Raw genomic sequence first — 14,066 nt, 5'->3', positions numbered from 1 at the left:
TCCTAGTACAATCTGACTTCATTTTTATGACTATTTTTTTTGGTTAGGTAAAATACTTCAACCAAAAAAAACCCACAAACACTATCCCCAACACACCAGAATTGGTTAAGTAGAAATAAACTAATAGAAAAATAGCCTCAACTTATGTTCAAAGATTACTACAGCAGTAGGAGCCCAAATGTCACAGATGGAGGGCTAGCTTAGGGGTGGGAGGTAAGGGTTGCAGGAAAATATAATTAAGTCCAATATAAAGAACATTTTTCAGATGCCACCAGCTAACTTACACAGAATAAAAGAATTTCCACAGTTTTCAACTACTTCACATGGTAGCACACAAAAGTTACTGAACTGCTTGGAAGTGCTTCTACAAGCCACTCGGAGGAAACCACAAGGTGACCTGTGCTCTAACACCACTGAGGTGCTGAACAACGTGGAATGGGGTCTGTCAAAACAACTGTCATATTCACATGGGCTTTAGCTTCCAGAGGGAAGGAAAACAACAGAGATTGGCAGTTTAAAAAATTCTGTTAGTACTGAGGTTTGGTATTCAGAAAATTGTGTTTTTGACTACTTGCACTGTGAGAAGCCTTTTTTGTCTTGAAAGCTTTGCTGCTTCACTGTTAAAAGAAGTGACAGAATAATATAAGTAGTTTACCAGTGGTCCAGATATCTTGAAGGAACTCTTCCTGCATTAAATAAAATGTCTTGAAATTTTAATTCCAAGATGGCTTTATGTGAAATTCAGAATCCTCCCTAAAGATGAATCTGAAGGTCTAATGCCCAGTTTCTGAGAGGATCACTTCACACAGTAGGGTCACTTGACAGATTATGCAAAGAATTTCCTTTGTTTTAAGTGACATAACTGCGGTATTCGGTCTTAAGAGCTACCATAAAGCCAGTGATTTCTGAAGCATTTCCAGGCAGCATGGAGGCTGGAGAAGACAGAGGTCCTGAGAGAAGCCATCTGGGAAACACCAGCTGATCAGTCATTTTCTGCAGCACAGACAGCTTCTTTGACAAAGTTCACACATAGTAATATAAGAAATAAACTAACATCCTTTGCTAGTCACTGCAGCTTCCTGGATCATTAATCAAAGATGCTTAATTTAAATGCAAGACAATCTGCAATGTTACTGCAACTGCTTAGTAGAGGAGCAATAACTACAGCATATCTACAAATGAAGAGAAATGCACATGAGAAAGCACAAGATGGCAAGCAACATGGAGAAAAAAATGCCTTTTTTCTTTTTGTTCTTGATTATAAGTTGTTACATGAGTTGTATTCACTGATTGTAACATACTTTTCTTAAGCATCACTAATTTCTATTACTATAAAACAACATGATGCCAACCTCTGTAGCCTTATTCAGAAGGGGTAATGAGTCCAAACAGAAATAATTCCATAAATGCACTTGCAGCCAATCCCATTATCCCAAGGGTACTTTCAGAGAAAAGTAGAGGAAAAAAAAAAAGAAAACAGAAGAAAATAGTAATAAATAGTAATACTTTTATAAAAGAAAAACTTCTAAAAGCAGCTTCTAACATTTGCATTTTTATTTAGAAGGTAAAGCTCAGTTTGCTCACTCTAAACAGCCTGCTGCAACAGTAAGCTAAAATACATCACGTATTTACTAGAAACCTCCTTATGGCAGATGGTAAGCTAAACTGGGACTATTAGAAAAGATGACGTTTTCAATCTGTTTATTCTGTATCAGGAAAAGAAAACCAAATAAATTCTAAAATTATTTTAATACTTTCACTTCCTTGTCACCCTTTTTCCATCTCAGGAAAAGAGATAAGTTCACAGGCCATATGTCATCTGTTGACTTTAGCAGCAAAACACAGCCAAAAGAACATTAAATCAGTCCCTTTGTCTCTTCTGACTCATCTGAATTTATATCCAGTCAGAGTTTTATGAGCATAAGCTTGTTTCAGAACCTGAGGTAAAGCATTTCTCTTCAACCGTAATTATTTTTATTAGTAAAAAATAATCTACAAACATCTTAATACTCTTGCCACAAACCAAAAGGTATGCATTAGTCAGCCATGGAAAAATTGCTGTTTCCATGTACACAACACAGGTAACGATCTGCACATCTTCACATACTCTTTTTAATCATGTAAAGATTAGTTTTTATGACTGAAGGACAACAGCAAAGTTCCAAGTAATGAGAAATGCACCATTTTTAAGAGGTGCCCTCAATATACACTTAAGATTAAAAAAAAAAAAATAAAAGGATATGCTGATAAAACTCAGTTTGTTAATCAGCATGTAAAATTTCTGGTTGATTTATCTATCTAGAAGCATGTAGAGATACATGTATAGGCACCTACATACTGCCTTTCCTCACTAATAAATAAAAGAATTTATCTTCTCTGTAACCAGATATGAAAGAAGAAAAAGAAGAAAAATGTGTTGACCTTTCGGTTAGTAAATTCAAGTCACTTTCTAAAGTCATCAATGGAGTCTTATTTCTTGAAATATGTGGGTTTAGCCTGCATTTTCTTTCTTTTGGGAAATCTGCAAGCTGAGTATGATCATTCGTATGGTTCTCTGATACTGTGGAAAGTGTCCTCCATTCCAAAGAGATCATGCAGATGGAAAAATAAATGATTGGAGGCCTGAACCCAAACACAGCTTGGGAAGAATACGAGTGAGGAGTGCATGTCCGGACATATTCCAGCACCCTTCCCATGCACGCGCACACACGATGACACAGAATGGTGGGATTACAATTACAGTGGGTTTGAAAAGTTTAAAGAAACTGGTAGACAGGTTGACTCGATATTTATTTATAGGAGTCATGTGCATGCTCAAATGGGTGCAACAGGGCCATGAAGCTTTTCAAGCCAGTACAAAATTACTGGCAGAAGGCAGGACCCAACAGTTCTACATTCCAACACAGCAGCTGCCTGTCAAGAGAGGGATGCATGAACCTGGACCTAAATTTACTTTTGATATCAGCGCATAAAAATCCCATTTTAGAATTGCTAGTAAAAAGGGAGTTTCCCACACTCATCCATTTACATTTTATTTTTCAAACCCACAGTTTGCTTGCATAGCAAAATGCAAGTGAGAAATTTAAAAGCCACTTCAGTGCTGCTTTTTGCATAACTTTTCTAATCATTTACTGGAAAATCTTGGGAGCGCACAGGGAGGAAGTGGGGGAAATATTTAAGTGACATAAACTAGTAATAATGAGCATTTATTTATCAAAAGCTTTGTAAAGAAAGCATAAAAGCAGAAGCAAAAAGTGAATATCTATCTTATGGTGCCTTCAAACAACATGCAATTATTTTTATTTTTAGAAGAAGAGCAACACACAGCAAAAATAATCACCTATATAAGCCATACCATACAAAATCAATTCCATAACACATTAAGCAGCGAGTTATGAAATAGACCCATAAACAGGTAACAGATTGGGAAACAGAGGCAAAGACAGGTTAAGTGAGTTGTGTAATGTGGGAACAAAGTTTTAGAGCAGGGTCCAAGTATAGGTCCACGGTAAGAGACTCCATATGTACATGCTGGCTAGAAAAGGATTACTATGAGAAAATGACATGTTTTTTTTCCTAAACTAGAAGTCAATCAATTAAAAGCCTGAAAACTGTTAGAGCTTTATTGAACTTGATATCGTTGAATTACTAAAAATGTACTAAAATGTTGATATTCTACAGAAACATTGTAATGGGTCATTTAAAATGCTTATTTTGAATAAACAAAAATATTTTTTTTAAAACCCCATAAATTATCAGAGTTAGATGATGAAAACCCATTTAGTTCAATCATTTCTGAACAGGCTGTGCTTGTATGGAGACAGAAGTTGCAGATTCCCACAGAAAATTTTTTGTTTGACCACTTCAGTTTGGGCTTTCCCTTTGTGCTTTACTTCTGACAGAGAAAACCCAGGTTCCAGATGGCTGCAGTTTCCAGAAAACCCAGAGAGACAGTAATACTGCACTGTCCACTCTGCACAGTTCCACAAGAGATGTGGAGCAGGACCACTGGAGAAGACAGCCTGCCCTGAGTGCAATCACAGCCAGCTGGAGCCACACACCACACCAGCATCTCTTGGCTCTGCTCAAAATTCACCCTTGGAAAGATACCCTTGGCTTCCTGTTCCTACACCAGCTGGGTATCAGGGTATTGTTAAGAAGCCAGAATCCAACAACTCACATATCTGAGCACCCTAAAGGCTGCATATAGATATTTACTATACAGACAGGCATGCAGAGTCAAAATTATGGCAGCCTCAATTTTCTGCTATGTCCTTTCACCAAAACTGCCCAGATTAGCTCTGCATAAATTCGGAAGGTGGGAGAAGCACACAGATCCTTCTTAATCCACTCCATAAAGAAACAGAAACCACTTAGCTTAAGCACACAATGAAAATAGCTTCTCCCAATAGAGATGACATAGTGAAACAAACTACAGAACACAGATATTATTTCATCCTTCTTTAAGAGACAAGGAGATGGTAATAAAAAAGCTGAATATAGGAAATCACTAGCAAAGTCTTTACCATAACTTGATTCCTCCTCCCTCTCCTTAGTGAATTAGTGAAATTAAACTGATAAGATTGGAGAGAATGGGTTACACTGAGAAAACCCCACACAGGCATAGATGTGCCCAGATTAATGTTTATATTATATAAATACTTAAACAACTGCTCATTTTACAAAGTTACTTTATATGACCATCACAAGCAAGTTTTCTATTTCAGAATCCTTAGAGCAACCATTTAACTCCCTGGGGAGGGGAAGAAGAAATCTGCATTTCTCTGCTGAGTTTGATTTCCAACATTCATTTTTTAACCAGTCATTTTAATATTAAGCAATAGTCTAAAGAAATGCCCAAGGTATGTAAGTGGAATCTTAAATTAATTTCTCCATTTGGATTCTGTGCACTTCAAACATCCCACAGATAACACCTCCCTTCAGGAAAATACATTCTGTTACAAATAGAAATAGCTTTTATCAGGTTATAAAGGATATGGTCTCTATCTGCTTTTGACCTTAAGCAACTAATCTACAGAAGAATTGCTAGAACAAGAAAGTGCTCAAATCCTTTCGGTTGCTAACATGAACAGACATTGCAAACACTATATGGAAGAGCTCCATTTTTTGACATCTTGGCAAGCTAAGACCTTTGCTGAAAATCCTGTATAATCTAAATATTTCCCTTCTAGGAGAGGAGGGGACAAAGACCTCAGAACACTCTGAAATAGTGTACTTCAAGTGCTTGCTCTTACCTCAAGGTATGGAGGAGCGCCAGTTAGACACCCTTTAAGCAGACAGCCCACAGTGTATATAGAGTATTTTAAAAAGCCAAAAGCATAACACTCAAAGGTTTTTTTTCTCTAATATCTATCTCTATTAACCTCTTGTTCATAATGAAACACTCCAGCAGCTAGCAAAGCCAGCAAATCTTCCCTCCTCTTGCACACAGCTTTCAGGAGCACTGCTATGCTGAAAAGGTAAAATTATCATTGCCCAATGACATGCAATTCAACAGCAAAATTCCACTCAAAGGGGCTCACAGGAAAACAAATGTATGGATTTTCACAGATTTAAGGCAATTCCAAGGTGTATAAACTGACACAAGGCTATTCAAAGAAATCAGTAACCCAGTATTTCTGTCCCATACTCTATACTTGTTTGAATCTTCCCAAAAAGGCTGAATGGTTTTTAACTGAGAGAAATTAAGAGCTTAGCTTAAAAAAAATACCTAGAAAGTAACTTAGCACCTACAGCTACTCTCAGGATACAAAAGCCAGACTCAAAATAACCCAAATATTACAAACAATTGAAAGATACACAACACTAAATTAGTTTCCAATTTCTTGAAGCATGAGTACAAGTCTATTTGGTGTTTGCCTCAATTTGAGCACGTTGCTTAAACTGAACTTGCACTGGCCGTCTTAAACTGCTGTAAGTCTTGCATTACAAAGTTTCACCAATTTAATCTTATAAGAACACCTGCACTCCCTCTTAAGAATCAAAATAGTGCATTTTAACAATAAAATAACCAGATCTAATGACAGGTGATGCTGAATGGCCTCTGTTGAGCTTTGTGCCACCACCTCCTGCCTCACGCTGCCTCTGCACCAGCTCCTGCACATCCAGCTAAGCCCCCAGTGTGGTCCCTCTGTGACCTAACCCTGCAGAAAACAAGCTCTGCAGGTGAAAAGCTTCCTGTGACACTTGGTGTGGGTTTAACTCCCTGAATGAGCTCACCAGGAGCCAGGTGAGTGTCCCCTGCCAGGCAGTGAAGAGGGGAAGGAGACTCTGTCCTTGTGGTAACAGCCATCCATGAGCTCAGCCCAAGGAAAGGACACATGGCAAGTTCACATTGTTCACCACTTTTATCACCCTGTCATGCACTTACCTGCTACAGCTGATCTTAAAAATGATTTAACTAAAAAATATCTTAGTAATTCTAAGGTATTTAAGCAAAGAATTTGGTATTCCAGCTTTTTCAAAAACCTCTTTGATTTAAGGCAGTAGTAAATTAAGATTTAAACAATGTTCTTCAAATACCTCTAAGCAAATACTTAACCTCCCAGGTTTCTGGTTTTTCACAACAACATTTGTTAAATCAATTACAGAGATAATTTCCATGGCTCAGGAGAATTTGACTAATATTATGATAAATATTCTCGGAGAACCTAATTTTATTGAGCAATGAAATAAACATAACATGACTTTTATGGATGTCACCACTTTTGGTCTTCATCCAAATAGAGGTTAAAAATAGTAAGAACAGAGTTATATTAAACCAAGGAAGGACAAGGTGTTTTGATGCAAATCTTGGTTTACATAACATAGAAAAATATTTTTTCCAGCAGCTGTAAATTCAAACAGCTAAGAGAAAACCACCAGAAAAACTGTTCCACATCTTAAGAAGACACTGAGGAGCTGGTATTTATGTATTATGCAAGGAACTGATGCCACTGAAACTGTATCTGAGTATCATTCTTAGTAGCAAAAAAAACAAGCACAAGCATACAAATAAAAATTAAAGATTAAAAAAAAAATCTTGGTTAATCCAGGATTTAAACTGGTTGCTAGTTATATTAACCTCTAATTTCAAGTGCAGACACAAGGACACATCCAGAATAACATTTTTTTTCTTACCATGGTCAAGATATAACTATTTGACGTACCTGAATTCTTCAGAAATCCAGAAAAAAATTTAAAAGGCAAAGGATTCTGATTATACTTTTAAATCATTTCAAATCATTTTGAAATGGTTTCCTTTGTCTTACTGGGGCATCCTAGAATCCATCAGCTTACATTTATTTGCAGACCAAGAACACACTAAGACTTCACAAATTACTATTCTTCTCCCTTCTCAATAATGCTAACATCATTCAAGCACTATCATTTCAGAACCAAAAAATATAGTCGTCTTCACAGTGGAAACCATCATCTCCCAAGATTCCAAAAGAAAAGACAAAGACATTAGACAACAGCTTTGCTGCAAGTCATCAGCAACAGGTAAGAACTGCAAAGCAGCAGCACCAGTCATGCAAAACACCTGGTGCTGCAGGCTGAAAATAACACCAGCAAGAAAATTCTCAAGGCCATTTGTTGTTATTATCTTAAATACTATCTCGTATTTCCTATCAAAATAACGAGTTCATGTATGGCATTTAAGTGTATATGTAATTAACAGTTCCATGAAGAGGTGTGTCACCCTTAGAGCTGGATATAGACTTTCCAGGTGTTACTTCTCAAGCTGGAGCTAATCACAGCTGAGCACTCTGCCAAAGCAGCACCTGACTCTTTAGGAGAGTAGTAATTGTAACGTGAAAATCAGAGTTGTTCATGCTTCCTGTTTTTTGGTCCTGGCTACTATTCCAAAGGCAAACCACACCCCCCATCCCTCCCCAAATATACTAACATCTGGAATTTAACAGAAAAAACAATGATAAACAACCAAGGAACAGAGTGAAAAAAAAAAGTTCCATAATGGAAACTGAAACCTGCTTTGGCCACTGTTGTTAGGTATCACAAAAAAATTAAATAAAATTCTGTTCAAAAAATGTTTGTGATTTGTATTGCAGGCCCTGCCTTACTTTTTACTTATTATTAAAAAAAAAATTTGGTCTACAACTAAAGATTAATCAAAGTCCCTACTTACTATCAAAAACTCAAGAACAATTAGTGACTGTAAGTTTCTGGACAGACAGCCCTATTTTGACATGCTGGGGCAATTATGAAAAACCAAAAATAACCAAAATAAAAGCAGTGACTTTATACACAGGTTACCATACCTAACAGCATTGTTTGGCATATTAACCATCACACTGCTTTATGCCAAACATTCCAGTTAGAATGCAAGTGGAAGCACACCTGTATTAGTATTCTTTTCATAAACCATGGTAGCACTTCACGTAATTATGACGAGCGATGGAAAACTTTTAAGGGGAAAAGGGGAACTAAGACAAGGCAACTGGCTGCCCTTGTAATCTGTAATCAACTTCAAGAGCTACTCCAGGTCATGAGAAACTTCAAGATGATAACTCTTTTATAGTTCTCTTCCCACGGTCAGAAAAAATACCACATGGAAAAGAAATACTCCATGAAAAAACTACTCTTTCACTAGCTTTTATGCTAAGTTGCACGTAAGCCAAACAACGTAAAAGGGTATCAATCACTCTCCTATTTAGATGCCTTTTCAAAGTCATGTGAAAAGTTGTAAGAATGTTCACCCAACATGTATCAGCTGTCTCACGTACTGTTTTTGGATATTGATATCTGCAATCCCTTTACTGGATCTGGCATCATTGTCCGAGCTCAGATGACTCAGATAAAAACAATGTGAAAGCATAGTTTGTTTTCATGTTTAAAGTCACAACTGGGCTCCTGCAACAATAACAGGAAGAGCTGTAGGGATCGATACGCCAGATTATGAACAGGGCTTTTCTTGTCCTCCCCAATGACACGCACGTGGAGCGCTCTGGGACAGGAATCACATGCCACACTTACCAGGTCTCTGTGAAGCACCCAGTTTGCATGGAGGTAATGGATTCCATCGAGGATCTGGTAGAGGAGGGATTTAACCATAGATCTTGGCAACTGCATGGGCTTTTTATTTGCTTTTGAGGCACGGTGAAACTTGATAATATGCTAGAAATAAAACAAGTAGAAACATGAAGAAAGTTAGGTGATAGATAGGTGAGAAGATTGGGTGTTTTGGGATATTTTAACTACTAACACTAAATAATGGAATGAGATACAAAGTTGAACTTTGGAATTAAAGTAATAGTGATGCACTCACAATTCTCTTAAAATTGTTTTTATTCTCTGAGTTGCTTCAAAGAACAGCCGTGAAGTTTTATGTGAATATCTAAATACTGGCTACTTACCTCCAGTAAAGGGTCTTAGACATTATCCTTCCTCCCTTCTCCCTATATGGCATCCTCTTACCCTTGGCAGCTAGACCAGAACCCTTCAAACCAGGAGCATCTACCAGAAGAAGGACCATATTCTTTGCTTTCATAGAGACTTCCCCTCCTCCTCTTCAAAAACACCCAGGCTAGCATAGTTGCAACTACTATTCCTCCCAAAATCAGGATCCCAGTAGACAGATTAAATAAATAGCTTAATAAATATTTCAAGGGGGAAAGTATAACTCCAAAAACCCCAAATCACAACATTGGAGTGAGATCATGTTCAAACATCTAAAAATGGTTATCTTCTTGCTCCCAATTTATGGTTGCATACTTCACTGATGATAACAAGCTGGTGGCTCTTGGATTACAGAATTCAGTCTGCCCACTAGAGGACAAACACCACTTGAAACCAGAGAATGCAGTAAACGACCCCAGTATTAGTTGAAGGAATGAAAAAAAAAAATTGAAAGATTGCTGAGAGATCATTAAATAGTCATAAACTATTAATTCTAAGATCAATGTGGAGATGATGGGTTAGGTCTGGTTTCGCTACAAGAAATAAACTAGAGTCAGGTCATTCCATCTTTTCAATCCTCGGAAAGATGGGGCTACGCAGGGCACAAATCCAATCTTAATATATGGGCATTCAGCAAACAACTATGGTCATTCAGATGGGGGGGAATCTCCTTTTTGAAGGCAATTCAATGAAGCACCTCAAGTAACAAAATAGTTTTCAATTATGTGTCTTTTAAAAGGTGGAAATGATAAAGGCACTTTGCATTTTTACTGAAAACAATACAAAATGCTAGAGTAGGACTATTAATTACCCGATTTTTAAAATAGGATTTGTCTAGCTGAAGATCTTCTCCCTTCCCAGGTTAAAAAGGTAACCAAAGGCTGTGTTTTAATTAGACCACTGCTCCCTCCTCCACCATCCCCACTCCCCACCCAGTTTGTCACTACTGCTCCCAATGACAATGGTAATGAGTTAATGTTTACCAATGGTAAATGCTAACTCTGACTGTCACCAGTATTTTAGCCACTGTAAAACTTAGCAAAAGTGTAAACAGTAGTGTTTAAAGAGAAGTAAGAAAGGCAGAAAACACCAAATGAATCAAAACAGTCTGCTTACTCCCAACCAACAATGTTCCCACAGAGTCTTCCACTAGTAAATGTACAGCATTTATGGCTTTGTACTAAAAAGCAGTAGAAATTTACAGGATTATCAATTTTTAATATACTCATGAGGATCAATAAACAAGATAAGCTCTTAGTACCTGATCCTTAGTTGTGCAATCACTCTGGAAACTATATTGAAATGCTTTAAGGGATTATTTCCTTAGAAATTTTTTTCTTGTGATGTCACAAGAAGATACGGTCTCAACTTCAACTAGGAGTTCCCTAGTACTACAAAATGCTCAGCAGATAGCAACCTTCATGTGTAATTACAATATGATTTATAAAGCAGTAATGATAGCATAAACTCACAAATTAGTATATTTATTAATGCAGGAAATGAAAAAGGAAAAATAGAGAGGAACCAACAGGCAAAGGTCATACTCAGAGGCCTATAAATCCAGTCCTGCCCTTTTTCAAGGTGCATGTAATCACTAGAAGGGATTTCTACACCCATCTAAAAATCATCTACTACCCACACAAAACATTAGTCCTTAGGCACAGAGAAAATGAAGGAGTCTCATGAGACAGAATAGGACACAAGCCCAGATGTGTTGCCGAGGAACAACGCATCTGCCCCAGATGCTCGGGTAAGTGGGGAGTGAGACAGTACCAGGTTGACACCATTGGATTTCTGTCCCTGCCCCTCCCATAGGGCTCCCAGTTAGAAAGGCTAAGGAAACAAGCTCCTTTCTTGAAAGGGTTATTGAATTGCAGAAGTGAATAAAAATGGATAGTTTTGCTCGAAGCAAGCAATATCACCACTAGGTGAAATCCAATTTCCTGCAAAAGCAAATAAAACCTGTTGTTGCCAGCCTACTCTATGGAAGTTTATATCCAAAAGATCACAACCATCACAGTTTAGGGAACTGAACAAAAGCTAAAAATATACTGCAGGACCAAGTAGTGTAGGGAACTGAAAAGCTAGATTTGCCCCATGACATTGGAATGAGTCCACAGTGTTTGTGACCAAGCCCTACACTGAAAAAACGCCTAAAAAAATAGTTCATCCAATTTCTTGTAAGCAACTAGCCATTTCATGAAGAAAGAACAATGCACCTAACAAACACTAAACAGCAATTTTAATGGTAGTGTCCATCTAAGAAATAGAAGAGCAAACAGACGCTGCTTCAAGTACAGCACGTAACAGCCAGAACCTGAGACCTAAAAAAGGCATGGAATAATTTACAGGAATTACAGCCTGCATTTCCCATTTCCCAGAAAACTGGATTAACTACTAGACTTCAAAACTACACTTCTCTCATTCAATGTATCTTTTTGCTGAATAGCAAAAAAATAAGACTATGCTGTGAGTTGAGTATAAATCTGAACCATGACAGGTATGAAGCATGTTGTGCCTCTCTCTCTAGGAAGCATGAGGTGCACTTTGACACTGCAGTTTGTAACCTTTAGGTATACTCAAGTTCTTTGGCCATTAAGGACAAAACATGAAGACTTCCAAAATCCAGGCAAGTCAGAGACATGTTTGTAACAAGACAATAAGCAGAGCTTCAAAAAGCTTCAGTATTCCCCATGTCTTTTTTCAGTGCACCTGCTTAAAGATAACTCACATATCCTGACAGATCACCTGGCCAAAAAAGCTGGAAAACACCTAGCAACATTTGGCAAAATTAATGAGGAAAGTTATTGTCAGTCCACGCTATACCAGTTGCACATTACAGAACAGAAACCCATCCACAATGTCATGCAGACATAAATTCATTTTAATTACTTCATTAGAACACTGCAAGCTCTCTTCTAATATACTTAAAATCTTTCAAAACAAAAGAAAAACATAAGTCATAAGAGATAAACATAACTCCAAGCAATATTGAAATCTATTCAGCAAAAGCAGCAATTTTCCCTTTCTGTGCATCCATATTTCTGATTCCTAAATCTTAAAAGCATGCTGCCACTGACTGGATTCCAAAAATGGTGTGAGCCAATTAGGTATTCACTATTAAATATAATGTAAAAATTTTTCTATTGCTTGTACAAATTTTGGTTTTAATTTAAACAAGACAGCAACTTTGTAGAAGTGATTTTAAGTCCTTATTCTAAATTAAATTAATACTTCACTGACCAACATTAGAGTAGACATTCAACAGAAGCCCAGGAAAGCAAGGAAGGTATAATTTGCTGCTTGCAATATCTGCGACTATTGGTTTTACTTACTAACTGCTTATTCCCAATTTTCAACTTTAAAAAATGTAATAAAATTGCAAGGAAAACTGGATGAATCACATTATTTCATTAAGATGATTTTAGTTCTTGCAAAGGCAAGACCATATAAATGATAAAAAATGAAGAGGAGAAGCAGAGCTAGACATTTGGAAATAAACAATATTCAATCTAGGAGTTTGACTGCCTTCTTCTATGTTACCTAGTGCATTGAAATTGCTTTGAAAGCTAGCTGGTGAAGAACTATGTGCATTTTCTAAATTCTCCATCACAAACAAAGCAAACATAATGCATAACAACACAGAGCAAATTTAAATCCCTAGGATTTACCCAACAGTTAAGTGAGCATTCAATAAGATCCTAATTTTAGTCTGCTTCCAAGTCTTTCTGTGTTTGTGTCATCCCATTCCCAATTCCAAGAACTGCTGCTCAGTGTGACAGAGGTTAAAACAAGCAAACAAACATGCTGGACCTAGAAACCTTTCCCAAAACTAGCAAGCCAGCTAACAGAGGGATTTCATGCATGTCTGACTAAATGAAGTTACAGTGAGCTCCCACCTCAACACACGAGTTAATCAATAGACACAAGCCTCTAAAAAACCTGACTGCTTAAGTTCTACTGCTTAAGGCAAAGCTTGCTGAAAATTACATGCATCTCCTTCAAACTGAAAAGCAATCATGCCAATGTAGATGCCTCTCCCGGCTGAAGCAAACTGCTTGTGCTCCCACACTTCAGCAAAACCCCTACATTCTATCCAATACCTAATCCAGCCTTTGAGAACAAAACAGAATTATGTCAATGTGCCAATAAAAAGTAAAGTTATGTTTTAATATTGAGGAGAGGGAAGCTTGGATACATGTAAAATCTGTATTAAGGCAAAGAGGATTTATTTTATATGGCTTCCAGTCTCATTTTTAACACAAAACCACCTCAAAATACTACATTTACTTTAAATGTAAAGCATTCAAAAAGGATATGAAAGAACAAATCAAAATCTTAAGGTGGTATAAAAACTAACCATGCACTGTGTTTCCATGATTTTCAAGAAGAGAAAGCAAACCAAATAAACCCAAGTAATTTGTTTGCTGTTCCAAAAATAAATCATAGTTTGATATGCCTACACTTACAACTCATTTCAGACATCAGAGTTTTTTAGAAAGTAGCAAAATTTTGTCAATGTACTTATCACAAGTGAAATAAAATAAAATCAAAACAGAAGTGGATAGAACTACCTCTAGAGCTACCACTTTAGTTTCCAATTTTGGAAACATTACAGCAATTAATATAAACTGTCCTTCAAAAGA

At 37.0% G+C, this 14,066-nt stretch overlaps 1 protein-coding gene across 1 annotated transcript in view; it reads right to left on the bottom strand.

The window, feature by feature from the left end:
* The window catches only part of CDK19 (cyclin dependent kinase 19), a 121,976-nt gene that overhangs the window by 55,454 nt on the left and 52,456 nt on the right, over window positions 1-14,066 (bottom strand). The window contains exon 4 of the mRNA XM_058800947.1: window positions 8,998-9,138. Within this exon, the coding sequence (XP_058656930.1) occupies window positions 8,998-9,138 (141 nt within the window). The remainder of the gene's footprint in view (window positions 1-8,997; window positions 9,139-14,066) is intronic.

Source organism: Ammospiza caudacuta, chromosome 3 (assembly GCF_027887145.1).
Source record: "Ammospiza caudacuta isolate bAmmCau1 chromosome 3, bAmmCau1.pri, whole genome shotgun sequence".
Lineage (NCBI taxonomy): Eukaryota > Metazoa > Chordata > Aves > Passeriformes > Passerellidae > Ammospiza > Ammospiza caudacuta.
The sequence above is the reverse complement of the archived record's forward strand: the minus strand, read 5'-3'. Positions and strand labels throughout refer to the sequence as shown.